General features: G+C 46.3%; 1 protein-coding gene and 1 pseudogene across 2 annotated transcripts; one reads left to right on the top strand and one right to left on the bottom strand.

Annotated features, from left to right (window-relative positions):
• Positions 1–144: 144 nt before the first annotated feature.
• On the bottom strand, positions 145–12,865 carry LOC123100011 (signal peptide peptidase-like 4; annotated as a pseudogene).
• A 7,648-nt stretch (positions 12,866–20,513) lies between these two features.
• LOC123095597 (receptor-like protein EIX1) lies at positions 20,514–24,751 on the top strand. 2 transcript variants are annotated; one of them, XM_044517116.1, is made up of 3 exons: positions 20,514–20,833; positions 20,973–21,119; positions 21,214–24,749. In XM_044517116.1, exon 3 carries the CDS (start codon positions 21,598–21,600, stop codon positions 24,529–24,531), a length of 2,934 nt encoding a protein of 977 aa, XP_044373051.1. In that variant the 5' UTR covers positions 20,514–20,833; positions 20,973–21,119; positions 21,214–21,597; the 3' UTR covers positions 24,532–24,749. The 2 variants fall into 2 exon arrangements, with proteins under 2 accessions (XP_044373051.1, XP_044373052.1); XM_044517117.1 differs by lacking the exon at positions 20,973–21,119 and having other exon boundaries at positions 20,555–20,736; positions 21,330–21,412; positions 21,672–24,751.
• Positions 24,752–26,787: the final 2,036 nt, after the last annotated feature.

Genomic DNA, 26,787 nt, shown 5'->3' with positions numbered 1-26,787 from the left:
TAATGGGATTGGTTCTAATGACAACAGATCCATATTAGACACCACTACACCCACGGAACAGGGTCACGCACAACAGATCCGCGGAGCCGCGCTTCCGCCTCCAGGCAAGGAACCATTGCGCTACGGCATACGGCGAGCCGCTACCTATGATGAGATTACATGAGAGGCGGAGTCCGCAGAGCCCTTCAGAGGATGATGCGAGTGCATGCAGACTCTCGGACGCTGTCCTTTCATCCACAGGTTCCTGAGCTTGCCCTGCTTTTTACCGAGTGATATGAAAGTTCCTGCAGTAGACACGGTGGTTTTGTTCAAGGCACAGGCTCGAGAATCCGACGATATGAAATTTATCGGCGGCCACAAAGGTGTGGTCTCCTTACCAAGCATGAAGGGCACGATGTAAAGAAGAGCCGGTTGCCCGTGGCCATCCATGAGATTCAAGGCAATGTAGGTGATCAGAAGACCTAAATAAAGAAGGCAAACATACACTATGTCAGCACCTCAGGTGAAAATATCAATTAGAACTGTCTGTATGAACATATAGGATATCGACAATATTCATGTCTTCCGAAAAGCTTCAGAAAGGGGGCTTTACTTCATTTATTCAATGAAAAGAGACATCCGTAGCAAGAAAAACATTGAAAAGTAACCATGAGATCTGAATCGCCTTGAGATGCTTTTGTTTGAAAGTTGTTTGTATCACATGATTCCTTATAAGATAGGACATGCTAATTAAGAAAGCCCACAAACTGTGCTTACAAAAGTACAGAAATGCAAAGCTGATATGGATGCGGGCGATGTCTTACCAGAGCCATACGCAACCATTGACCACAGAAAGTAACCAGATTGTAAGGTCTTCCTGGCAGCCCAATCGTACCTAAAGATAGGGAAATGTAAATACTAAGTGGAGAGAGCTCAACTACTTGCAAGCATAATGTAAGTTCAAGGCAATTGGCATGCAGTAACACAGCTAATTATCCAGCAGATGGAATGCGATAATATGCATGATGACAGTTGTTCTGCAGCTTCTAATTATGAAATCCACCCTTCCAAAATATATATTAGAATTTACAAATGACAAGCCAGGAACCCCAATTTAGCGCACTAACCTTAGCGCAAAAGCAACCAGCAGTCCTGGAAGAAGGATATCACCAAAGCCTATGATGCTGTATCCACCCCATGGATCAAACATGCGTGGGATCTTTAACAGCATGGGTACACCATCTTCGTCAGTATTATCACCACGTGCAACCTGCAGGCAGATCACAAGCATAACTAGCATGTCTGCAGAGCAAAAAAAAACATAATATCACAATAGTCATTTGTACATACCACAATCATCACGCTCTCATGAAACAACATCTTGGATATGAAAACCCAGAAGATGTCATAGAGGAAGGAGCAGCCCAGAAGAACAGACTCCACCTGACCAATTATTAGCAAATAAATAATTGGCATCAGGGTACTTCACTGCATGGGAAGCACGAGCAAAGGAGCAGAAACAATTACCTTAAGGTTAGGTATCCTCACAATCTGGATCACAGTAACAATCAGTGCGATACCTTGAACGCAGAAAGCATGATGTTAATCAACAGAGAATAATCCCAATGGAGGGTGTAAAAAAAAAACTGCACTTACAAGAACATCTTACCCAATCCATGCATAGGGCATCCGGCGATAAACAGCCCATAAAACAGCAAAGACGATGCAAAATGGACAAACTGCCAATGTAAGGTATGAAACAGCTCCAAAAAATGGCACTTCTACAAATGATTTTGCGGCAGGTTTGAACCATCTGAAAGATACCACAGTTTTCAGGTCAGTACACATTTACCCTTTTCTTTAAGCTATATGACTGCGAAACCACAAATTAAAAGGAAAACTGAAACATATGTACACTGTGCATATACCCAGAAAATATGAATGTATCTCGTCGAGCAATAAATTTACCTTGACAATAAAGCCACCAAACATGTTTGCAAACCCTGGATAAAAAAGGAGAGCATAATGTGTCATCAGCTCAAGAAATTGGCAACGAAATATAGCAAAATAAGATATCAATCAACGAAATCAAGATCGGTTCACTCTGCAGCTGTAGTAGATAAGTGTGATGTTGGTCATTCAGCAGCAGCCACAAGCTATTTGTTCATTTTTGGATAATATCTTTAGTGTTCGAATCAAAAGGTACAGATTAAAAAGGAAGAAATTCAATGCTCTGTAGGGAAACGAATGACACCTTTGTTTAAAGAAGGCTTAACGTTTAAGGGCCTAATTTAACCATTCTCCAAATTGCATTGATTCATGATTTGTGTCATCTAGTTTTAATGTGGAATACTATATAAGTACTATTCTGTTTTAGTAACTAAGCAAACAGTACTACAAATCAAAATTTAAAGCAGTGACCTCGCCAAAAAAGCAGTGGCAAAGTTGAAATAAGTATAATTTTAAAAAGGATTTCATCATACGCACCTCTACACCACCAATGCAAAATATAACCACCAGGAGCTCCACAAACCAGTGAGACATCAATTTGTAAAGCATTACCAAAAACAGTGATGCAACCACAATAAACAGCATTGCCGATGTCATGGTGATATCTACCATACCAGTAGAACCTTCGGCATCAATGTTAACTGAACTTTCATGGCCATCCTATACAAATAATGTGCCTGTTAGTTTTTCTTTCCGAAAATCCAAAATAACTGATCGTATAAAGCATCGACTGAAACCTTTAGAAGTTTCTCTTGTTCAATAAGTGCTTCTCGAGCACTCCATGCTGACCAGTATGATGCGCCAAGAATGGTACCAACAGCCATAAGTCATAGAAACACCTCAGCCGTATCAACTAGGGGTCGATCTGGAGAGTATAACTGCACTGACACTGAGAAATTTGAAAGAGCCTATTAGCTATAAATATAATATGGTAGAAGAGTACCAAATACATAAATAAATAAACAAAATATAGGGGTGTTCACAGGACAATGTACAAGATTTGAGGGGCTTAAAGACCTAATGATTTACCTTTACCAAGTGAGAAAAGACCCTGTAAAATGGTGCCTGCATCTTTTGGCAGAAGAACTGCAGGTATATTTATATCCAGATCCGTTTTTTTGGTAGGATGATGATATGGAATGTTTGATCTAGTGTATTGACTGACTCGGGAGTGCATGAATGAAATTTGAAATGAATAGACGCGTCATGTTGTGAAAATTGCTAGTGAAAATCTGCACGACTTGTCAACATTTTGGCCTTTTATGCAAGAAAACCAAAACTTTCCGGTCTTGGCTACATGATGCCAGGGTCTTCGGGCTGCAAAATTATGTTATTTGTGGGATGGACAGAGAATAATATGTTTTCTTTGTTGTGTTTGAGCGTTGACACGTCCATTTTATAGTTTCATCCGGGCTGTAGACGAAGCAGTACAAAGGCGGGTAGTACCGCCCAAGGACTGAGCGGTACGACCGCTCACACGTGCAGTACAACCGGAGCGGGAAACAGAGCTAGACCGATGTGCAGTTGTGTTGGTTGTGAGACAGGTTTTCCATTATTCTCAGACTGTTCAACATCAGGTCACCACTTGTTCTTCTTATGGCTTGGCAATCACAATCAACATTGTTGTTATGTTAGTAGGAGCTGCCAAGAAGGGAGGACACCAATTCTGATGTTCCTGGAAGAAACAGGCAATATGCTCGGTGTGACGCCCGGATAATCAAGCTACAGTAAACCTCTGCTAATGGTGCCACGTCACCTCGGTTACTGTTGATAAACTCGAGTTAGTTCAAAAACGATTCAAGTTAAAATTTAAAATATAGGCAAACAATAAAAGTTTTCAAATATTAAAACTAAATTGTTCGGAGTGAACCAAATATTGCATAGATAATAATGGTGGAGAAATCTAAATTTAATAAAATGTTTAAGTGTTCAAAATAATTAAAATAAAGGTTTAAATGTTAAAATAAATGTCTTTTGAATTTTATAAAATATTAAACTATTTTAATTTGGGTTGAGGATTAATGTGGCAATAGTATATTTAAAAGTATTAATTTAAGTGCTAGTGATAATTTTTATAAAACTAAAATAAAAGAAAACTAAAAGTAAAACAGTAAAAAGAAAGATAAATAAAAAGAAAAGAAACAAAACAGAAAAATAACTAACAAAAAAAAGAACCCCGGGCTCCGGCCCAGCAGGCCTGGCCCAACCAACTGGCCGGCCCACTCCCTCTCCATATTCCCCCCCGGAACCCTAGCCCGATCCCCATTTTCCCCCTCGCACTCCTCTCTCTCCCTCCTCTGCCCGATCTGGATCGGGGCAAACCCCCCGATCCCTTCGACCCGACGCCGCCGTCGATCCCCGCGGCCACTACGCCGGGGCCCCCCCTCGCCGTCCCCGCCCTCGTCCTCGTTCACCTGACGGCGTCGCCGGCGCCGCCCTGTCGCTGCCTCGTCCCGCACTGCTTCGCCGGAGCCACCCACCGTCATCGTCGCCTCCTCGTCCTCCTCTTCGAGCCACTCCGCCCGCACCTCTACAACGGGGGTGAGGAACACCTCCCCGCCTTCCCCTCCTCTCTGTCGCGCACGTGCTCCGGCGCCCGCTCGCGGCCACCACCGCCCCGCGCGCCTCCCCTGTTCTGGACATTGAGGCCCACGCTGACCGTGGCCTCGCCCCGCACCGTCGCCTCACTCCCTGCGCCCGGTTCACGCACCTACCTCCCCCTGCTCGTCCCGGGCCATGCCCCGATGTCTCCCGTGCGCTCCTGCCATGGCCGCGCCTTGGCCGTCCCCTGCCGCCGCTCTCCCTCCGCCGTGGTGCCCGGTGACCTCGCCCCGCCGCACCTCCTGCGGGCAAGCGCTCGCCTAAGCGCCCCTCGCGTCTGCCTTTCACCCCCCTCTGCTCCCCGCGCTGACGTCCGGCCTCGTCGCACCCCTGTGCGCATCCCCAATCGTGCCCCACCACTGCTAGCCGACGGCCGCCCCTGCCCCGCGACAACGACGGCTGACCGCGCCTCCGCCGCCCTGTTCCCCTGCCAGCGCAGCGCCCTACTGCTGCCGCGCGGCCCCTGGCCGCCGGCGCTCGCGCCCGCGAGCCCCGTGGCTCTGCTCCGCTCCACCCCCTCCCCCCCCCCCCCCCCCGTTAACCCGCGCCACGCCGGCGCCCAGCCATGCCTGTGCGGCCTCCGCCGGGTCGGGCTACCGCGAGCCCCTGCGCCCGTAGCCGCCCAGCGCCCGTTTGGCCCCTCTGGGCCAATGGCAAACGGGGCCCACGCCCAGAGAACGTGTTAAAAAAAGAAATTAAAAAAAAAGAAATAAATAATAAATAATAATAATAATAATAATAATAAATAATAATATAAATAAAGCAAATAATAAAAATAAATTTAATTAATTAATTAATTAACTAAATTAATCATGTTTAAATTAATCTAATTAATTAGTTAATTTAATTAAACAGTAATTAATTAGATAAACCCTAATTAACCTAAACAGAGAATGACAGGTGGGTCCCATTGGACCCACATGTCAGTTTGACTTAGTCAACCCCTGTTGACTGCTGATGTCAGCATGACATCATGCTGATGTCATAAATCCAATTTCGAATTAAATTAAATGATTAATTAAATTACAGAAATTAGTAAATCATTAGAAAATCATATCTTTTAAACCGTAGCTCAGATGAAAATACTTTCTACATGAAAGTTGCTCAGAACGACGAGCCGAATCCGAATACGCAGTCCGTTCGTCCGCCAGACGTCCCTAGCATAGCAAACTTGCAACTTTCCCCCTCCGTTTCATCTGTCCGAAAAATGCAAACTTCGGGAAAACTTTCCCGGATGTTTCCCCCCTTTGCCGATATCACCTACTACCGCGTTAGGGCACACCTAGCACCGCGTATTGTCATGTTACGCTTTGTGTTGTTTTGATTGCTCTGTTATTTATTGTGTTCCCCCTCCGTTACTTCTTTCCAGTAGACCCCGAGACTACCGGCGACCCCCAGTTCGACTACGGAGTTGACGACTCCTACTTGCCAGAGCAACCAGGCAAGCCCCCCCCCCTTGATCACCAGATATCGCCTATTCATCTCTATACTGCTTGCATTAGAGTAGTGTAACATGTTACTGCTTTCCGTTAATCCTATACTGATGCATAGCCTGCCCTTGCTTCTATTGTTGCTACCTTTACCTGCAATCCTACATGCTTAGTATAGGGTGCTAGTTTTCCATCAGTGGCCCTACATTCTTGTCCGTCTGCTGTGCTATTCTATCGGGCCGTGATCACTTGGGCGGTGATCACGGGTATATACTTATATACTCTATACATGACACATGTGGTAAATAAAGTCGGGTCGGCTCGTAGGAGTACCCGCAAGTGGATCTTTGTGGCGGAGCGACAGGGCAGGTTGAGACCGCCTAGGTGAGAGGTGGGCCTGGCCCTGGACGGCGTCCGCGGTTACTTCGACATAACATGCTTAACGAGTTCTTGGTATTTGATCTGAGTCTGGCCATTTGGTCTATACGCACTAACCATCTACGCGGGAGTAGTTATGGGTATCCCGGCGCCGTGGTATCAGCCGAAGCCTTCGTGACGTCAGCGACTGAGTGGCGCGCGCCGGATTGGACTGGAACGCCACTAGGCTAGGTCTGCTTCCGGCCGTGTACGCAACGTGCAGGTGTGCATAGGGCGATGGGCCCAGACCCCTGCGCGCATAGGGTTAGACCGGCGTGCTGACCTCTCTGTTGTGCTTAGGTGGGGTTGCGATGTGTTGATCTTACGAGGCCGGGCATGACCCAGAAAAGTGTGTCCGGCCAAATGGGATCGAGCGTGTTGGGTTATGTGGTGCACCCCTGCAGGGAAGTTTATCTATTCGAATAGCCGTGTCCCTCGGTAAAAGGACGACCCGGAGTTGTACCTTGACCTTATGACAACTAGAACCGGATACTGAATAAAATACACCCTTCCAAGTGCCAGATACAACCCGGTGATCGCTCTCTAACAGGGCGACGAGGAGGGGATCGCAGGGTAGGATTATGCTATGCGATGCTACTTGGAGGACTTCAATCTACTCTCTTCTACATGCTGCAAGATGGAGATGGCCAGAAGCGTAGTCTTCGACAGGATTAGCTATCCCCCTCTTATTCTGGCATTCTGCAGTTCAGTCCACTGATATACCCCTTTACACATATACCCATGCATATGTAGTGTAGCTCCTTGCTTGCGAGTACTTTGGATGAGTACTCACGGTTGCTTCTCTCCCTCTTTTTCCCCTTTCCTTTCTATCTGGTTGTCGCAACCAGATGCTGGAGTCCAGGAGCCAGACGCCACCGTCGACGACGACACCTACGACACTGGAGGTGCCTACTACTACGTGCAGCCCGTTGACGACGACCAGGAGTAGTTAGGAGGATCCCAGGCAGGAGGCCCGCGCCTCGTTCGATCTGTATCCCAGTTTGTGCTAGCCTTCTTAAGGCAAACTTGTTTAACTTATGTCTGTACTCAGATATTGTTGCTTCCACTGACTCGTCTGTGATCGAGCACTTGTATTCGAGCCCTCGAGGCCCCTGGCTTGTATTATGATGCTTGTATGACTTATTTATGTTTTAGAGTTGTGTTGTGATATCTTCCCGTGAGTCCCTGATCTTGATCGTACACATTTGCGTGCATGATTATTGTACGGTCAAACCGGGGGCGTCACAAGTTGGTATCAGAGCCGACTGCCTGTAGGAATCCCCCTTTCCAACTCCTTGGCCGAAGTCGAGTCTAGTCGCTGAAAAACTTTTACTAACATGGCTGTGTGGCTTACGGGCCCACGTCGCCATTGGGTGGTATTAGGATCTTTTACTCCTTGTCTATACTCTGGGACTCTGATCTCTCTTCTATTCGGGTTAAGTGAATTTTACTAAATCTAACATTAGGATCTCGTTATCACTTTCACCCGGAGAGCCCCTTATTACTGATGATCGTCTGCTGCACGTGAAGACCCTGAAGATACTCTCCGCTGATAACCCGAGAACTTGTGTTCATCGCTTTTGCAATTCCCTTTCATCGATAAACTCCTATGGATAACCACGTATACTCGCCATTCATACAATGTTTCCCAGTTGATCTTGTTATTACAAGATACCCCGAAATTCTCTCTGTTGTTCCGAGAATCCTTTGAGCTTACTGCCTTGCTGTTCTTTGTCACCTGAATACCCCTACGGATAATTCTCGCACTTACCGAGTATCCGGTCATCCCCAGTTGATTCAAGTATTCCACAATAGTCTTCAGAATACTATTCGATCTTCCGAAAATCCTCAGGAGCCTATTGCTCTTGAAATTCTTGTTTGCTTGCATTATAGTTAATCCCACAAGTCTCGTAATCTTATTGGCATCTCTTGTCATTATCATTTGAGTCCATTGATTCAATTTGTTGCGAATGCTCGCAATCCTCAATCATATCGTAGAATTCATTCTTTCGGCTCAGACGTCATTTTAAACGTGAGCTGGATCTCGACCTATCAAATTGCCATCGATTGTACCCCTAAGCCTACTCAACTTATCCATCCTTGATCAGAGCGTTGCTTCTGACCCCCTGATTTGGAAATCATAATTCTTTTGCATTTGAACTTTGAGTTAGTCAGTTGTTTCTATAATCAGATCTCCTTGCATTCTTCTTCCTCTGGTTGAGTACCGATGCTCACATCAGATCCCTTGTGGACCATCGGTTCCTTTGTTGGATTTTATCCGACAGCATCCTTCTTATTCAATAAGCCTGTGAGCTTTTCCTCGGATACATAATGCCTTTGGTAAATTGTATCCTCTGCTTTGTCAACCATGCTCTACTTTTGAGCTTGTGTTATTTACTCCTGAAGTTTGTAGTATATCTTTCTACGATGCCCCGATGGGTTGAACCTATGCCTTCCTTAATCTGTGTGAACCCGAAAGATTTCGCGGGACATACTTATCTGGTATTGCACCAGGTAAAACTTTCGACAACTAATGTCATTATCAAAATACGAGAGGCGAATGGAAGGTTATGCATTGAAGAAGTGGGAGTCAATCTTGAACCTTTGTGTTCATGCCCATGGACACGATGTAGATCCTATCATGGAAACTTCTCTTATAATAATTACCCCCTTGTAATAAGTTCATCTGGTATCCGTGGACGTGGTTCCGACCATGTTTCTCCTTGATTCCGTTTCTCGTGCAAGTTTGAGCACTTGTCTTCTGCAGGGCAATACCCTAGTCCAACCTTTACCTTGATCTGTCGTCGAGTATTACCCCCTGGTATCTCGAGATTATCATGGAACTGCATAACTTCTTATGAGTTTTTCATCAAGTGCTACATTCTCACTGATTCCAATTTTCCACGGGCTCTGAGATATTAGTCACTCGAGAACACCGATAAGTGAATCGATTCCGCACTCCGATTCAATAACTCTAAGTAATTTTTGTTGCTTACGAGTTTAATAATCCTTCAAGTCATTCCTAGCCTTATCGACTATATCATTATCGTGCAAACTTTTTAAATGTGCTACCCGGTCCTTCCCGGAACACAACTTTCGATGATGAGCTAAGCTTACGTCGATCTTCCTCGTCATATTAGTTTGCCTTGAACAACAAGCTTGATTTCAAGTTTGTGTCGTACCCTTGGTTCCAATAACTTTTCGCTTCACCATTCCTTTGACTTGATGTCATCACCGAGCGATTGCATCTTCATGGAATCTCTCGACAAATGTGCCGTGATCATCATGAGCATTCTAAGTCCTTCCAGAATATCAATTGAATTCATGATGAGAAAGACCATCCTTTCCCTTGATGATTTGTGTTATCATCGGCCACTTTACTGCCTTCCCTCCAACACAAACTTGTTCGTGTTTTGTTTTATACCTTGAGATCCTTGCTATCCAGCATTTGTTCCTCTTTACTTTGGAGTATTACCAAATTTTATATCAAGAATGTCGTGAGAATTTCACCACCTCTTTAGAATTCTTGATATAGTAATACATCTTACCGTCTACCTTCAGTTCTTGGTCCCCATGTTGATCTTAACCGAAGTACCCACAAATGAACTGTGATGTGTAAAATTCAAAACTTCCAGCAACCCTATTGCTTGTAAGTTAATGAACGATAGTTCATTCCTTGTGTATTGGTTATCGAATCACCATTCTAACCTTGATCATGCTACCTAAGCCCATATTCGGGTGCACCTTTCAACCAATGTTTAATTGTGTATGTTTTCCTCAAGCATACATCATTAAGTCATTCGATCTAGCTATTGCTATCTCCTTGTTCACATAGTTGTGGAAATCCATCTTTTGGAAATCTCAATGGATTGTCGCTGAGTCAATCAGTCACCTCCTCACCTCTCCTTGATGTAATGATGAACCCTAGTCTGGAACTCGCTTCCATAGTTCATCTCCCGAGAATCTTCGATGTCGTTTCGACAATTTGTGTTGCACCTTTCTTCTCAGGCATCCTGAGTCTGAGTTATCCTGACACCAATCAGATCTGAATCTCGGTCAGATATGATGGTTGGAACATATTTCCAAGAGTTGTAACATTGGCCTATTTATGACCCGGTAAGGTGATGATACCCAGCACACCTGGCGGGAGGACCTATTGTTATAAGTTTTCCCTTTTAGCAAGGTTAGCTATTCTTCCATGAGGAAATTGTAAGACTTATTCTATAAGTTGTTCCTGATGGATCCTTTTTGTTTCCAAAGTCCGATCTTCACCTGTTGACCATGTCAATGCTATCTCGAAGCATGTCTATGGTACTCCGATTTTCAACAGGAACATTTGAAGCCCAATGCTAAATGTTTCCTGCTCAATTATCCAAACACCGTTGTATGGGTAATGTCATGAAATTTCTCTCCCCTACCTAAAGAGTTTTCTACATTATATCCTGTCATGAATATCATGCTCAGCTTGTCCTTGGGAAGGATATACCCTTGAAATATGTGTTTAAACACATTTTCCTTTCCATTCTTCTGTTTAATCTGATAATCATATTTTCCTTTCCATTGTTTGGTTTAACCTTTCTGGTGATCTATATGATCTAAGCAGTAATATTCTCCTGCTTATGTAAACACCTCGGTGTACTATTCTGTCAGCAAGACCCTGTTACTATTGTTGATGACATCCCGGTAGCCACCGATGGACGAGAACTTTGCCTTATGGTCCGCCTCGTTTCAACGAGCAGGAAAATGGTTCTCTTCGTCCCTCGCCCTTGGTACCAACGTGCTGCCGACATAACTGACAGGGTACTCTCTGACATGCCTTGCTATCATGACCGTGCAACATGTCACTGCTCCAAAAAAACCCCACATGGTGGGCCCATAACCCACAGTTCCACAGGATCGAAAACTGACTCTCCTGTACACCGTGTTGTCAGAGTTATTCCTCGCTCTTGACTTTTTATGTAATTCACGGGCCACCTGCCTAGTGATCTATACTCGTATTAGATGCAATGCTTATTCACATTGCTCTAAACCCCTTCAACACTTTGTTTTAGGCAACGAACGATTGCCTATGCGCTTGAAACTTCTATTTTTGTACCTTCTTACTTTGCTCTCGATAATTTCTTAAGTTGCAATTCGAGAGTTACTTTCCGCCACCTTTCCCGATGTTATCGACCAGATAGTCAACCTTACGAAGGTCCGTTCTCCCGGAATACCCACCCTTCATTCCTTCGTAAGTACGATGGAGTTCCCGAAGAAAGGACGACAACTTTATCATGATGACCTGAAACAGTAGAATGAAGACATCAATGTAATGGATCAACCTCTTCGAGAAGAACAACCAAGACCAAGAACACTCCCTAGAATTTCGTAACCCGAACCTTCCCCCTTTACTTCCCTCTTAAATGTCGGGATGAGATTTCTTGTAGTGGAGCAGAATTGTGACGCCCGGATAATCAAGCTACAGTAAACCTCTGCTAATGGTGCCACGTCACCTCGTTTACTGTTGATAAACTCGAGTTAGTTCAAAAACGATTCAAGTTAAAATTTAAAATATAGGCAAACAATAAAAGTTTTCAAATATTAAAACTAAATTGTTCGGAGTGAACCAAATATTGCATAGATAATAATGGTGGAGAAATCTAAATTTAATAAAATGTTTAAGTGTTCAAAATAATTAAAATAGAGGTTTAAATGTTAAAATAAATGCCTTTTGAATTTTATAAAATATTAAACTATTTTAATTTGGGTTGAGGATTAATGTGTCAATAGTATATTTAAAAGTATTAATTTAAGTGCTAGTGATAATTTTTATAAAACTAAAATAAAAGAAAACTAAAAGTAAAACAGTAAAAAGAAAGATAGATAAAAAGAAAAGAAACAAAACAGAAAAATAACTAACAAAAAAAAAGAACCCCCGGGCTCCAGCCCAGCAGGCCAGGCCCAACCAACTGGCCGGCCCACTCCCTCTCCATATTCCCCCACGGAACCCTAGCCCGATCCCCATTTTCCCCCTCGCACTCCTCTCTCTCCCTCCTCTGCCCGATCTGGATCGGGGCAAACCCCCCGATCCCTTCGACCCGACGCTGCCGTCGATCCCCGCGGCCACTACGCCGGGGCCCCCCCTCGCCGGCCCCGCCCTCGTCCTCGTTCACCTGACGGCGTCGCCGGCGCCGCCCCGTCGCACACCGTCGCTGCCTCGTCCCGCACTGCTTCGCCGGAGCCACCCACCGTCATCGTCGCCTCCTCGTCCTCCTCCTCGAGCCACTCCGCCCGCACCTCTACAACGGGGGTGAGGAACACCTCCCCGCCTTCCCCTCCTCTCTGTCGCGCACGTGCTCCGGCGCCCGCTCGCGGCCACCACCGCCCCGCGCGCCTCTCCTGTTCTGGACATCGAGGCCCACGCTGACCGTGGCCTCGCCCCGCACCATCGCCTCACTCCCTGCGCCCGGTTCGCGAACCTACCTCCCCCTGCTCGTCCCGGGCCATGCCCCGACGTCTCCCGTGCGCTCCTGCCATGGCCGCGCCTTGGCCGTCCCCTGCCGCCGCTCTCCCTCCGCCGTGGCGCCCGGTGACCTCGCCCCGCCGCACCTCCTGCGGGCAAGCGCTCGCCTAAGCGCCCCTCGCGTCTGCCTTGCACCCCCTGCTCCCCGCGCTGACGTCCGCCCTCGTCGCACCCCTGTGCGCATCCCCAGCCGTGCCCCACCACTGCTAGCCGACGGCCGCCCCCTGCCCCGCGCCAGCACGCCCCGCGACAACGATGGCCGACCGCGCCTCCGCCGCCCTCTTCCCCTGCCAGCGCAGCGCCCTGCTGCTGCCGCGCGGCCCCTGGCCGCCGGCGCTCGCGCCCGCGAGCCCCGTGGCTCTGCTCCGCTCCACCCCCTCCCCCCCCGTTAACCCGCGCCACGCCGGCGCCCAGCCATGCCTGTGCGGCCTCCGCCGGGTCGGGCTACCACGAGCCCCTGCGCCCGTAGCCGCCCAGCGCCCGTTTGGCCCCTCTGGGCCAATGGCAAACGGGGCCCACGCCCAGAGAACGTGTTAAAAAAAGGAATTAAAAAAAGAAATAAATAATAATAATAATAATAATAATAATAAATGATAAATAATATAAATAAAGCTAATAATAAAAATAAATTTAATTAATTAATTAATTAACTAAATTAATTAAGTTAATTAATCTTGTTTAAATTAATCTAATTAATTAGTTAATTTAATTAAACAGTAATTAATTAGATAAACCCTAATTAACCTAAACAGAGAATGACAGGTGGGTCCCATTGGACCCACATGTCAGTTTGACTTAGTCAACCCCTGTTGACTGCTGATGTCAGCATGACATCATGCTGATGTCATAAATCCAATTTCGAATTAAATTAAATGATTAATTAAATTCCAGAAATTAGTAAATCATTAGAAAATCATATCTTTTAAACCGTAGCTCAGATGAAAATACTTTCTACATGAAAGTTGCTCAGAACGACGAGCCGAATCCGAATACGCTGTCCGTTCGTCCGCCAGACGTCCCTAGCATAGCAAACTTGCAACTTTCCCCCTCCATTTCATCTGTCCGAAAAATGCAAACTTCGGGAAAACTTTCCCGGATGTTTCCCCCCTTTGCTGATATCACCTACTACCGCGTTAGGGCACACCTAGCACCGCGTATTGTCATGTTACGCTTTGTGTTGTTTTGATTGCTCTGTTATTTATTGTGTTCCCCCTCCGTTACTTCTTTCCGGTAGACCCCGAGACTACCGGCGACCCCCAGTTCGACTACGGAGTTGACGACTCCTACTTGCCAGAGCAACCAGGCAAGCCCCCCCCCCCCTTGATCACCAGATATCGCCTATTCATCTCTATACTGCTTGCATTAGAGTAGTGTAACATGTTACTGCTTTCCGTTAATCCTATACTGATGCATAGCCTGCCCTTGCTTCTATTGTTGCTACCTTTACCTGCAATCCTACATGCTTAGTATAGGGTGCTAGTTTTCCATCAGTGGCCCTACATTCTTGTCCGTCTTCTGTGCTATTCTATCGGGTCATGATCACTTGGGCGGTGATCACGGGTATATACTTATATACTCTATACATGACACATGTGGTAAATAAAGTCGGGTCGGCTCGTAGGAGTACCCGCAAGTGGATCTTTGTGGCGGAGCGACAGGGCAGGTTGAGACCGCCTAGGTGAGAGGTGGGCCTGGCCCTGGACGGCGTCCGCGGTTACGACATAACACGCTTAACGAGTTCGTGGTATTTGATCTGAGTCTGGCCATTTGGTCTATACGCACTAACCATCTACGCGGGAGTAGTTATGGGTATCCCGGCGTCGTGGTATCAGCCGAAGCCTTCGTGACGTCAGCGACTGAGTGGCGCGCGCCGGATTGGACTGGAACGCCACTAGGCTAGGTCTGCTTCCGGCCGTGTACGCAACGTGCAGGTGTGCATAGGGCAATGGGCCCAGACCCCTGCGCGCATAGGGTTAGACCGGCGTGCTGACCTCTATGTTGTGCTTAGGTGGGGCTGCGACGTGTTGATCTTACGAGGCCGGGCATGACCCAGAAAAGTGTGTCCTGCCAAATGGGATCGAGCGTGTTGGGTTATGTGGTGCACCCCTGCAGGGAAGTTTATCTATTCGAATAGCCGTGTCCCTCGGTAAAAGGACGACCCGGAGTTGTACCTTGATCTTATGACAACTAGAACCGGATACTGAATAAAATACACCCTTCCAAGTGCCAGATACAACTCGGTGATCGCTCTCTAACAGGGCGACGAGGAGGGGATCGCCGGGTAGGATTATGCTATGCGATGCTACTTGGAGGACTTCAATCTACTCTCTTCTACATGCTGCAAGATGGAGATGGCCAGAAGCGTAGTCTTCGGCAGGATTAGCTATCCCCCTCTTATTCTGGCATTCTGCAGTTCAGTCCACTGATATACCCCTTTACACATATACCCATGCATATGTAGTGTAGCTCCTTGCTTGCGAGTACTTTGGATGAGTACTCACGGTTGCTTCTCTCCATCTTTTTCCCCTTTCCTTTCTATCTGGTTGTCGCAACCAGATGCTGGAGTCCAGGAGCCAGACGCCACCGTCGACGACGACACCTACGACACTGGAGGTGCCTACTACTACGTGCAGCCCGTTGACGACGACCAGGAGTAGTTAGGAGGATCCCAGGCAGGAGGCCTGCGCCTCGTTCGATCTGTATCCCAGTTTGTGCTAGCCTTCTTAAGGCAAACTTGTTTAACTTATGTCTGTACTCAGATATTGTTGCTTCCGCTGACTCGTCTGTGATCGAGCACTTGTATTCGAGCCCTCGAGGCCCCTGGCTTGTATTATGATGCTTGTATGACTTATTTATGTTTTAGAGTTGTGTTGTGATATCTTCCCGTGAGTCCCTGATCTTGATCGTACACATTTGCGTGCATGATTAGTGTACGATCAAACCGGGGGCGTCACACTCGGCCATCTTGCGTCGCCATCGGCAAGCCTTGTCCAAACAAGGGTTCCAATCAACTTCTCGACTCTTCGCTTGGTGGCTGAATAAGAATCGGCCTAATGGGACCGTGAAATATATGTTTCTATTATTTACATCTGATATAAACAATCATAGTATCTGGGGATATCTATGAAGATATTTTCTAGACACATTCTCTAGAGTTTTGAGAAAGATAATAAAAGATACTAGTTTCAAATGCATAAAATACACAATAGTACATCTACTGATAGACATCAATCATGAAGAAGATTATTTTATTATTATTATTTTGCATAGATCTAGCACATACTCATTACAACCAAAAGTGTTCTCACTAACCGTTCAACAAATGAACATAAATGTTCTTTCCAAATGCACATTTAATATAACATGAAGTATATTTGAAAATATAGATGTCAAAAACTAGCAAATTAATAAGATATTATGCTTAAAACAATAATTCATAAATAAATAAAAATGTTTTGTATAAATTTAAGTATGCCCCTGAACTTGATGAAGCCAGGTGGCGACCTCTTCTCCCTGAGTTAGACCTGGATCTTGACGGTGCTGAAAAAATACATGGTCATCCGGTAAGTTCATATTTAGAGACATAAGGGAGTGTGCGATCTCCAGTATCTTACCAGAGGGAGAGGAAGAGCCGTCTAGTGGAGGGATTTGATAACTCCCGAACATTACCAAGCCAGGCGAGGGGGCAAGCTCGGCGGAAAGTGGATCTGGTTGACGCGCGGCGGTACCTTCCTGGTGGACTTGGATCTGGCCGAGCAGTTGTGTTACCAGGCACGGGGAAGCCAGGCAGGGGGGCGACCGTCGATGCTGGTTCCTCTTGAACCTCGGCGGCGGCCGGATCCGGTAGACGCGCGGTGCGACCGCCACCACCACTGCCAGCGCCAGTTGATGGACTTGGGGTCTGTCTGGCCTATTTCCCTCGGCCAGATGAGGGGACCTCCCTACTCCTCTTCCTCTTCCCGGTCGTCCTCATCGGCGGCTGCTGCGGCGGAGATGGCGGAGGGGTGGAAGGGAGTGGTGGTCGGGCGACGGAGGGGTGGGACGGAGTGGTGGTTGGGCGGCGGAGGGGTGGGATTGAGTGGTGGTCGGGCGGCAGAGGAAGGGAGAGACTGAGAATTAGGGTTGTGTCTCGTGTTATATATGAAAAGAAGCTTTAACATGCGTGACAGCCAGCGAGATCGTCCATTCATCCAGGCTCCTCTTGGGCCCAGCTAGGCCAGCCCATTTCGATGATTTTGTTTTTTCTGTTTCTAGAAACAGGGAAAAGGTGCGGGAGCTGGGGTTCCTTCGTTGCGAGGGCTACGCCCGTACCACCAGGTCGTCGTTTTTTTTACAATTCGTGAACTTTTTTTCTCAATTGATGAACTTTTTATAAAATTACATGATTTATTTTCAAATTTGATGAACATTTTCCAAATTATATGAACATTTTCCAAATTATATGAACATTTTTCAAATTAGATGATTTAAAACAAATCGATGACCTTTTCTCAAAAACGGTTAACTTTTTTTCAAAAAACCGATGTTTTTTTTATTTTGATGATAAACATTTTTCAAATTCAATGAACTTTTTTTCGTAGTCGCTGAACTTTTTTCAAACTTGATGTTTTTTTCCGAATCCGATGGTTTTCTCTCAAATTCGTTGAACTTTTAAATTTTTCTTAAAATTTGATGAGCTTTTTTGAAAATCCATGAAGTTGTTTTTGAATTTATGTTTCTTTTCAAATAATTTATATTGGGTATATGTAACATTTTAATAAACGAAAAGGTTAACTACCACTGCTTTCTTTCAGTAGACAACAAGGTTATTTTGGTCTAGTGGTTAGTGCGGTGGGCTCGCAACAATGTGATCCCAAAATCAAGCTAGCATGACTTTCACCCGAACCTACTCCGGGCCAAAATCAAGCACGAACCAGCATGTGTTTCCCCCGAAGCAGCGCCGTGCCGCCCCTTCCTTCTTCCCGCCGCCCGAAGCCGCGTCGCCGCTTCTTCTACCCACCGCCCGAAGCCGCACCACCCCTTTCTTTTCCCCGCCAGCCGAAGCTGCGCCGTGCCGCTCTCTTCCCCCGACGCGTGTGGGCAACGAATACGTCCGTGTACGCGAAATGTGACCGTATTTGCACGTCTGTGCAAGTTTGATGACTGCAAGCACATATTTTACAAGGTATGCACCAAAATGACCATCAGGTGCAAATTCTATGACTGCTAGTGTATTTACCTCGACTCTAAAGGACAAACATGAATATACCAAATATGTTTCTAAGCAAGAGGAAAGGACATGAACAAACCAAAGATGATTTCTAAGGAGGAGCAGAAGACCTCAGTAGGATTACTCTTATAAACCGGTGATTGTGTAGGCAGATAATAGCTTTCATGATTATTGAGATAATTCATAATGTGCTCTCAGCCTTCATGTAAGCACACATGTCTACGGCAACCGAGTAAAATGCTCGAAACCACCGTATTTATGGCTAAAGTACTAAAAAACTATCGTTTTTGCTAAAAATTACAAAAAACACCAACTCTATGGCAAGTGAGTAATAAATCGCATTAACTCGAAACTGAACCGCCTCTAACAGCAAAACTGATGAGTGAGACCCGTCTGCCCGGCTGATTTGGCATGTCCACGTGGACAATACAGTGAGGTGGAAGATGGCCCCACTAGTCAGCCTCTCATCCCTTTTCAATTTTTTCCCTACTTCCGCGGTCAACGCCATGCCCACGGCCGCCGTCTCCGGTCTGCGGCGCGCGGCCGATCTGCCGCACGTGTGGCCGCGCCGCCCCCACTGCAGCTCCCTCGACGCCGCCTCCCCTCCACGCACCGACCCGGCCTGACTTCCCCTGCGCGGCCGTGCCACAAGCGCCACAAACCCGCGTCGCCCATGCATCTACCTTCGACGCCGCCGGTCGTCCACGCCCCGGCCCAGCTTCCGCCGCTGCCGCCGTAGCCGAGGTGACACCTGCGGGGAACCTCCTGCGCGTGCTCGTGTCGTAGCGGAGCAGCAGCTAGCCGGCCACGAGGCTCCTCGGCTGCGCGTGCTCATTGTTGAGTATAATGTTTATTAAAAAAGTCGAGATAGACTAGGATTTGTTCTGGCTTGTCTTGTACTCCAAGTAGATGATTGCCTCGAAGCCTAGCCAGTATCTTTCTTTACGCAGGACTTGAATGCGACTGCCCTTCTTCTTCAGCTGAGCTGAGCTCGCTTGTTTTCCTCCGCCTTTTGCTGCTGCACTGCATGGTACCGGTGCAACGCATGTGCATGTCAGTTCAGTGCAGGTCAAGTGTCATCCTCAGTCGCCCGACGATCTGCTTGCTCACTTGCGTGTTGGAGCTGAGCAAGCGCCCGAGGCCGCGGCGGCTCCACCCCGACTTGGTTTCGTCGCCCCAGCCCACGCCGCCCAGGACGCGGCCGCGGAAGCAGGACGCGGAGAAGGGGCCACGGCGGGCGGCGGCGGAGAAGCGGCCGACGCTGAGCAAGAGGGCCAGGTGCGGGCAGCAGCGCGTCAGGAGTCGAGCCGCCCGCGCCGGACTTCAGCCTTGCAGGTGCTACCGCTGCTCTCTCTCTCTGGTGTATGCGCTCGGCGGGTGCGTCAGTTTGAAATTCTCCGCTGTGGTGGGCTGCTGCAATTCAGGGCCTAGGCCCAATGGGCTTGCCCGTGGGCCAGGCTTGGGCCTGAGTTTCGAGCCCACCAGCAGGGCCTAGACGGGCTTGGGCTTGGCATATTTTCATTTTAAGGAAGAAGCCCGGCCCATGGCCCTAAGCCCTAAGGGCTTTTCAGGGCTTTTTACCAGATGGGCCGGGCTTGGGCTTGAAAAGTAGGCCCGATGGTAGGGCCTGGGAAGGCTTGGGCCTCAGTTTTCTGCCATGGGCTTTTTAAGGCCCGGCCCAAGCCCGGCCCGGCCCATGGCTAGGTATAGCGGGGCTGGTGGTGGTGGGAGGAAATAAAACCGGAGTACTAGGCTACCAACTGCTCCATTAGAATAGAGATAGTGAGATTGTAGATTAAGGATCACACGGTTGCCAATTAAGGATCACACGACATTGTAGATGGTTGTAAATGAAGAAGAAAGGCTCTGGTGGGATACATTACATTGGTAGATGATATACAGGTGCAGATAAATAAAAGGGGCCCATACTATTGGTGATTTGCTTGTTGTGTTTATGCCTTGTCATTGATTTCTTCATTGGAGGAGTCTTCGTAGATGCTCCCGGGTTTGAATGGTAAAATCTTTTAAAATAAAAGAAAAAAATCAAAGAAAACCTGATTTTTTTTTGGGTGCAAGATGGACGAATGCGTGACGCCCATGTAAAATTTGGTGAAGTTTGGACACATTCGAGGAGCTAGTAGAAAAAAGACAAATTTCGGACCTGTGAGAAAGTTTGAAAAAATGCACTGTTCATAGCCGATTTTGGCTTTTTTGGCGCGAACTCCTTGATTGTCATTTGCCCATAAATAGTTTTGGAATTTTTTTCGAATTTTTGCAATCTATTTTAGTGTTACTGTTCATTCATGTAGACGAGTCCAGTCTTCAAATTGAATTATCTACAGCACCCATCCTTTCTTTCTCTTCCTTCGGGAAATATCCCATCGTCCGGTCCCACCAGTCATCCTTTTTTGCCTCCATCTCCTCCGGCGATGGCCGCCGGTCTCCTGCTCGGCAACGCCGCCGCGGCCCCGCATCGCCGTCTGCCCGCCGCGACTGCACCTCTGCGGCCGTGGCCGCGCGCGGCCAGGTTCGCCGCTTCAGCCTCCGACGGCGGCGGGGGCGGGTGGGAGGAGCCGTCGGAGGGAGAGGTAGGCGGATACGGCGCGGAGAGGACCGCCGAGGAGCTGCAGAGACACGCCTCCGTCGCCGACGAGTCCTAGGACCGAGAAGCACGAGCTCCAGGAGGTCCGAATCCCCCTCCCCCGCACACCCTGAACTTCATACTACTACCGCAGCGTTGTTGATAGCCGATTGCTTAGTAGTACTGCACATTCATATTCATATCATGTACACACACAGCCACACTGACACAGTGACATTACAGAACCAAATTAGGACGGAGAGAGGGGGTGCCTACATTGCTCCCCAATTGCCTACTTGCAGAAGGTGGAGAAGGAGACTGATCATAGTTAGGGGCAAGCCAAATAAAGGAGGGCGACGGCGGAGCAGATGTTCGATTTGGGAAAGCGATGTATGGCCTCCCAGTTGATGCTAGAATTTTCAGGACTCTGGAATCTCCTCAGCACCATCAGTCTCACCCGTTCTTGTTCTTTGAATTCAAACAGATGTGTCACATTAGTAGGACTGGGCGAAACTCGCTGGTCACTCCAAAGTCCAAACCGCATCAATACATTGAGAGGGAAAGGCTTGAGATATGTACCTAACTTCTGCATTTCCACAGTTTGGTCCACAGCCATGGGAGGAGACCAGACTAGGAGAGAAGACAAGTCTTGATCTGGTCAGTCCATACTGCAATGAGTACAGGTGAGGAGACTAAACTTGTCTCCTAGACTTGAGATAAGGACATGAAGGGAGACCAGACTAGGAGAGAAGACAGGTCTTGATCTGCAATACGATGGGAGGTCATGCGATGCTTCAGATGAGTACCTAGCTTCTGTATTCCCCAGCTAGCTTAATTTAGCTTGACAGTTTGGTCCACAGACATTCCCATGGGAGCTCATGCAATGCTTGGATTGCTCACAACGCTTGCCCTTTGGTGCCTTGTGATCACCAACATTACCAGGGGCACAGCTGCATGCATCGCCATTGAGAGGGGTGCACTGGCTGCATTCAACGTCAGCATCACTGATCCTGGTGGGAGGTTACGCTCATGGCAAGGAGAAAACTGCTGCAGCTGGGGCGGTGTGAGCTGCAGCAAGAAGACCGGCCATGTCGTCAAGCTGGACCTTGGTGGTTACTCCCTCAAAGGTGAGATCAGTCGATCCTTGGCCGGTTTGACCAGATTGGTCCACCTCAACTTGAGCCATGGGGATTTTGGTGCCGTGCCCATCCCAGAATTCATAGGCTCTTTCAGGATGTTGAGGTCTCTTGATCTGTCACACGCCGGTTTTGGCGGAACGGCTCCTCCTCAACTTGGTAATTTGTCAAGACTCATCTATCTTGATCTGGGTTCATTTGGAGGTCCTGGGATCATTGTGGATAATTTTCATTGGGTTTCCAAGCTGAATTCCCTGAGGTATCTGGACCTCAGTTGGTCCTATCTTGCTGCTTCCGTGGATTGGCTGCAAGCAGTGAACATGCTCCCGTCACTCCAAGTGCTTCGCCTGAATGATGCTAGTCTTCCTGCCACCGACCTCACTTCTCTTTCTCAGGTCAACTTCACTTCTCTTAAGCTACTTAATCTGATGAATAACGATCTGAATTCTTCCATGCCGAATTGGATTGGCGGGCTATCTGCCCTCTCAGAGTTGGACATGACTAGTTGCGGGCTTTCAGGCATGATTCCTAATGAGTTTGGCAGGCTGATTTCACTTACGTTCATAGGACTAGGGGATAACAAGTTGACTGGAGGAATACCAACATCAGTTAGTAAGTTGTGCAACTTGGTTCAAATCAAATTGTCCGGGAACATCTTGTCAGGAGATATTGCAAAAGTAGCAAAGAGCCTGTTTCCCTGTATGAAGCGGCTGCAGGTCCTTGAACTTTCTGGTAACAAGTTAACTGGAAACCTATCTGGTTGGCTTGAGGGCATGTCAGGATTAAGAATCCTTGACCTCAGTGCGAACTCACTGTCTGGAGTTGTGCCACATGGTATTGGTAACCTATCAAGCTTGACATACTTGGATATTTCCTTTAATAGATTTAAAGGCACACTATCGGAACTCCACCTTGCCAATTTATCAAGATTGGATACTTTAAATCTAGCATCAAATTCGTTCGAGATTGTCATCAAACAAAGCTGGCTGCCACCTTTTCAGCTCATAAATCTTGGACTGCATGATTGCCTTATAGGACCAGAGTTTCCTTCTTGGTTGCAATCACAAACTAAAATCGAGATGATTGATCTGGGCAGTGCAGGCATCAGGGCTCCGTTACCTGACTGGGTCTGGAACTTCTCTTTGTCAATGACTAGCTTAAATGTCGCAACAAACAACATAACTGGCAAGTTGCCTGCAAGCCTGGAGCAATTGACAATGCTGACAACTCTAAGCATGAGGAATAATAAGCTTCAGGGGAACATTCCAGATTTGCCGCTTAGCATCCGAGTGTTGGATCTATCCAACAACAACTTATCGGGATCATTGCCACAGAGCTTTGTTGTTAAAGAATTGCATTACCTATCTCTATCAAAAAATTCCATTACTGGAGTAATCCCAACAGATTTATGCAACATGATATCCCTGGAACTGATTGACCTATCTGATAACAACCTTTCTGGAGAGCTTCCCGATTGTTGGCGTAAGAACTCGGAACTGTATGTCATAGACTTTTCAAGCAATAACTTGTGGGGAGAAATACCATCTACGATGGGTTCTCTAAATTCCCTTATGTCACTGCATCTTAGCAACAACAGCTTGTCTGGAATATTGCCCACTTCATTGCAGTCATGTCAAATTTTGGTGTTCCTTGATCTTGTAGGAAATAATTTGTCAGGAAACATACAAAGATGGATAGCTGGCAGTCTAAAATCTCTGATATTTCTTAGTTTAGGGTTCAACCAGTTTTCTGGTGAAATACCTGAAAAATTGTCCCAACTTCCTGTTCTGCAGTTATTGGATCTTTCTAACAACAAACTCTCTGGCCCTGTACCACATTTCCTAGGAAATTTAACATCCTTACACCTGGTCCCTGAATACCAAGACTTGACAAGGCCTTTCCTTCAGTACAAGATTTATGGTGTTGGGGGTGCTTACTTTTCTGTTTATACAGATGCCATGGTGATAACGTGGAAAGGTCAGATGCTTATTTTTCAGAGAACATTGGTGGCGGGAGTTGACCTGTCAGCAAACCAGCTAACTGGTGAGATTCCAAGTGGAATAGGATTTCTATCACATATATATTTTTTGAATCTGTCAAGGAACCACATTGGAGGAAGTATCCCTGGTGAACTTGGGAATTTGGTGGATTTAGAGTCACTCAATCTCTCATGGAATGATCTATCAGGTCCAATTCCTCACAGCTTGGCGTCACTAGACAGTTTGTCCACCCTGAATTTGTCCTACAATGATCTCTCAGGAAAGATACCGTCGAGTAATCAGTTCGCAACTTTTGGTAATTACTCTTTCTGGGGAAATGAAAATCTCTGCGGGCCTCCACTTTCCAGAGTCTGTGTACCCGAGAGTAACAGATACCGGCATCTTAAACTTCAACTCAGATTTGACACGCTGACATGTCTATTTACTCTGCTCGGGTTTGCATTCGGAATCTCCACTGTATTCACCACCTTCATATGCAGCGCGGTCGCGAGGAAGGCTTATTTTCAGTTCACCGACAGGGTACTCAGCAAGCTGTGCACTGCTATTAAGATGAAGGTTAGCATCAACAGGATGATGCAAGCAGGAAGAGACCCCTCCTTGGCGATCCGGAGTCAGGACTCTGTCACCTGCTACGAGCTGGAACAACCTTCCACTGCTAGTATGTAAAGCGCCTTGTAATATGAATGGATTATTTGAAGTAGCCATATGTTATTTCCTCGGAATAATTAGCTGAATTCTCTTGCCCTGCTTGATATTACCAGATAATCCACTTGTACCTCTTTTTATAATTTATATGCATGAAGCATGCATACTTTTTCATGTGGGTGACTATGTTTATTAGCACTCCGTGCATTTTTCTTATTCCTGTCAAAGATGCAAGTTTACAAAATTCTTGTATTTTCTAAAAAAACAAGGCCCTCTGTTTTGTACTTGTATGTTTATCATATTCTTGTGTCTGTCCTTTCCTGCACTTTCCCTGCAGCATATCAAGCAAGTCATTTGTTCTCTCTTCGTTGTTAGCCATAACTGCAGGGACTGAGGAGGCACAAGATAGAGATACCTAACACAAACATAGAAATTAATGATGGCATTGTCTACCTGCTGAAAGTTGAAGGCAACTGAATGGCCTGCTTGGGTAACTAATTTTCACATCCAAACACCAAAGGGTAAGAGTATTCTTATACTGTATTGCCGGATTAGTTCCTAGTTCTTATACTCTGCCTAAACAAAGCTTGATTACAGGTGCCCGTAAACAGATAGATCGAGATACTTCCTTCCACGTTTGAAAACATATTGAAATAGTAGGAGTAACAAAAAAATTAGGAGGGGCACTTCCTACATGTAAAAGTTGTCAGCGGGGTTTGTCTCTGCAAGTAAGGTTGTACAGGCAATTGTTTGCCGGTGGTCATGTCAGGCCACCGGATTCCTCAAAAGGGCCAATGGCCTTCTGGGCTTCTGCGCCACCCACAACGATCCGACCATTGAAAGGGAAGGAGGCATGGGAGGAGTGCCACGAAAGGAGAGGGGAGGCGGCCGGAGAGGACACCGGCAGGGATCTCCCGGAGGTAGCGCGTTAGCGACCTAGCGCACACTCCGTCGAGCGCCTGATCCTGTGTTTGGGCCTGCTCAGTTAGAGTTTCTTCCCAACCGGGTTTGGGAGAACCTTTCCTAAACCCTTCTTTTTTCATTTTCTCCTTCTTTGTTTTTTCTTCCCTTTTTCTTTTTCTTTTCTTTCTGTTTTTCGAATCATGGACATTTTCTAAATTCGTGAACAGTTTTTGAAATCATACATTTTTTCAGAATTCATGAACATTTTTTAAAATTCACAAATATTTCAAAAAATCATGAACATTTTTTTAATTCGTGAACTTTTTTACAAATTCGTGAACATTTTTTAAAATTGTGAATATATTTGAAACTTGTAGACATTTTTTGAATCGGGGAACATGTTTTAAAATTTGGGAACAATTTTAGAAAGCCATGAACATTTTTTTATTTTGGATGAACATATATTTTAAATGGATGAACAGTTTTTTAGTCTGCGAACATATCTTTAACCGATGATATTTTTTTAAACAGTCTGGGAGCAAATTTGAAATTCATGAACATTTTTTTCCTTTTGTGAACATGTTTTAGAAATTTATGAACATTATTTGAATTCACAAAATTATTTTCAAATTCATGTCCTTTTTTGAATACGCGAACATTTTTCAAAATCATACACATATTTTAAATTCACAAACATGTTATGATTTCTTGAACATTTTAAAAAATTGAATTTTTTGAAATGCCAAATTAATTTAAATAAAAAATACAATTAAAAAGAAAAAGCAAAAGGCCAAGTAAAAGAAATGAAAAGGCAGGTCTTGCCCGGTAGGTCGGCACACACATGGATCAGCCAAAAAGGCGCAGGGGAGCGGGGTCGCACCCCGTGTTTTCGCGGTGGGCTGTGCGCCAAATAGGTGGTCCCATACAAAGTCACTAATTGATGAGTACTCCTTCCAAAGGTCGCTCCGTCGTCCCAGATTGCAACAAGTGATGCAATTGTCGCAATCTGGGAGTTTTGCCTTCTTTTGTAGATCCATTTATTCAAAACGTTTAATCTTTTTAACTATGTGTCTAAATCTCGAACCGTTTTCACTGTTGGATTACTCGCGTCGAGATCTTCAAAACTAGATTCCAAGTTGATATGTTTTGACGAACCTTTTTTTTCTCGAAAAATAATGGACGAAGCCTCTCACGGAAGAAAAAAACAATTTTTTTCGTTACTGAGAGGCAACACGTTTTTTCCTTTTTCGAGACGCACTAGCGTACCTCTCGCGGAAGCAAAACCGTGCCTCTCACGGAATGAAGAAAAATGAAAACATGCTTTTTTTGTTTCCGAGAGGCACGACCGTGTCCTCTCACGGAAGCAAATCCGTG

Source organism: Triticum aestivum, chromosome 4D (assembly GCF_018294505.1).
Source record: "Triticum aestivum cultivar Chinese Spring chromosome 4D, IWGSC CS RefSeq v2.1, whole genome shotgun sequence".
NCBI classification, from domain to species: Eukaryota; Viridiplantae; Streptophyta; class Magnoliopsida; order Poales; family Poaceae; genus Triticum; species Triticum aestivum.
The sequence above is the reverse complement of the archived record's forward strand: the minus strand, read 5'-3'. Positions and strand labels throughout refer to the sequence as shown.

Excerpts from the sequence above, each read along its gene's own strand:
- LOC123095597 (XM_044517117.1), top strand. The coding sequence starts at position 20,578 with ATGGCCGCCGGTCTCCTGCTCGGCAACGCCGCCGCGGCCCCGCATCGC. Across the intron at positions 20,737-21,329 it reads AGGAGCCGTCGGAGGGAGAG|TTTGGTCCACAGCCATGGGA; the intron begins GTAGGCGGATAC and ends GCATTTCCACAG. Across the intron at positions 21,413-21,671 it reads CCATACTGCAATGAGTACAG|GGGCACAGCTGCATGCATCG; the intron begins GTGAGGAGACTA and ends CAACATTACCAG.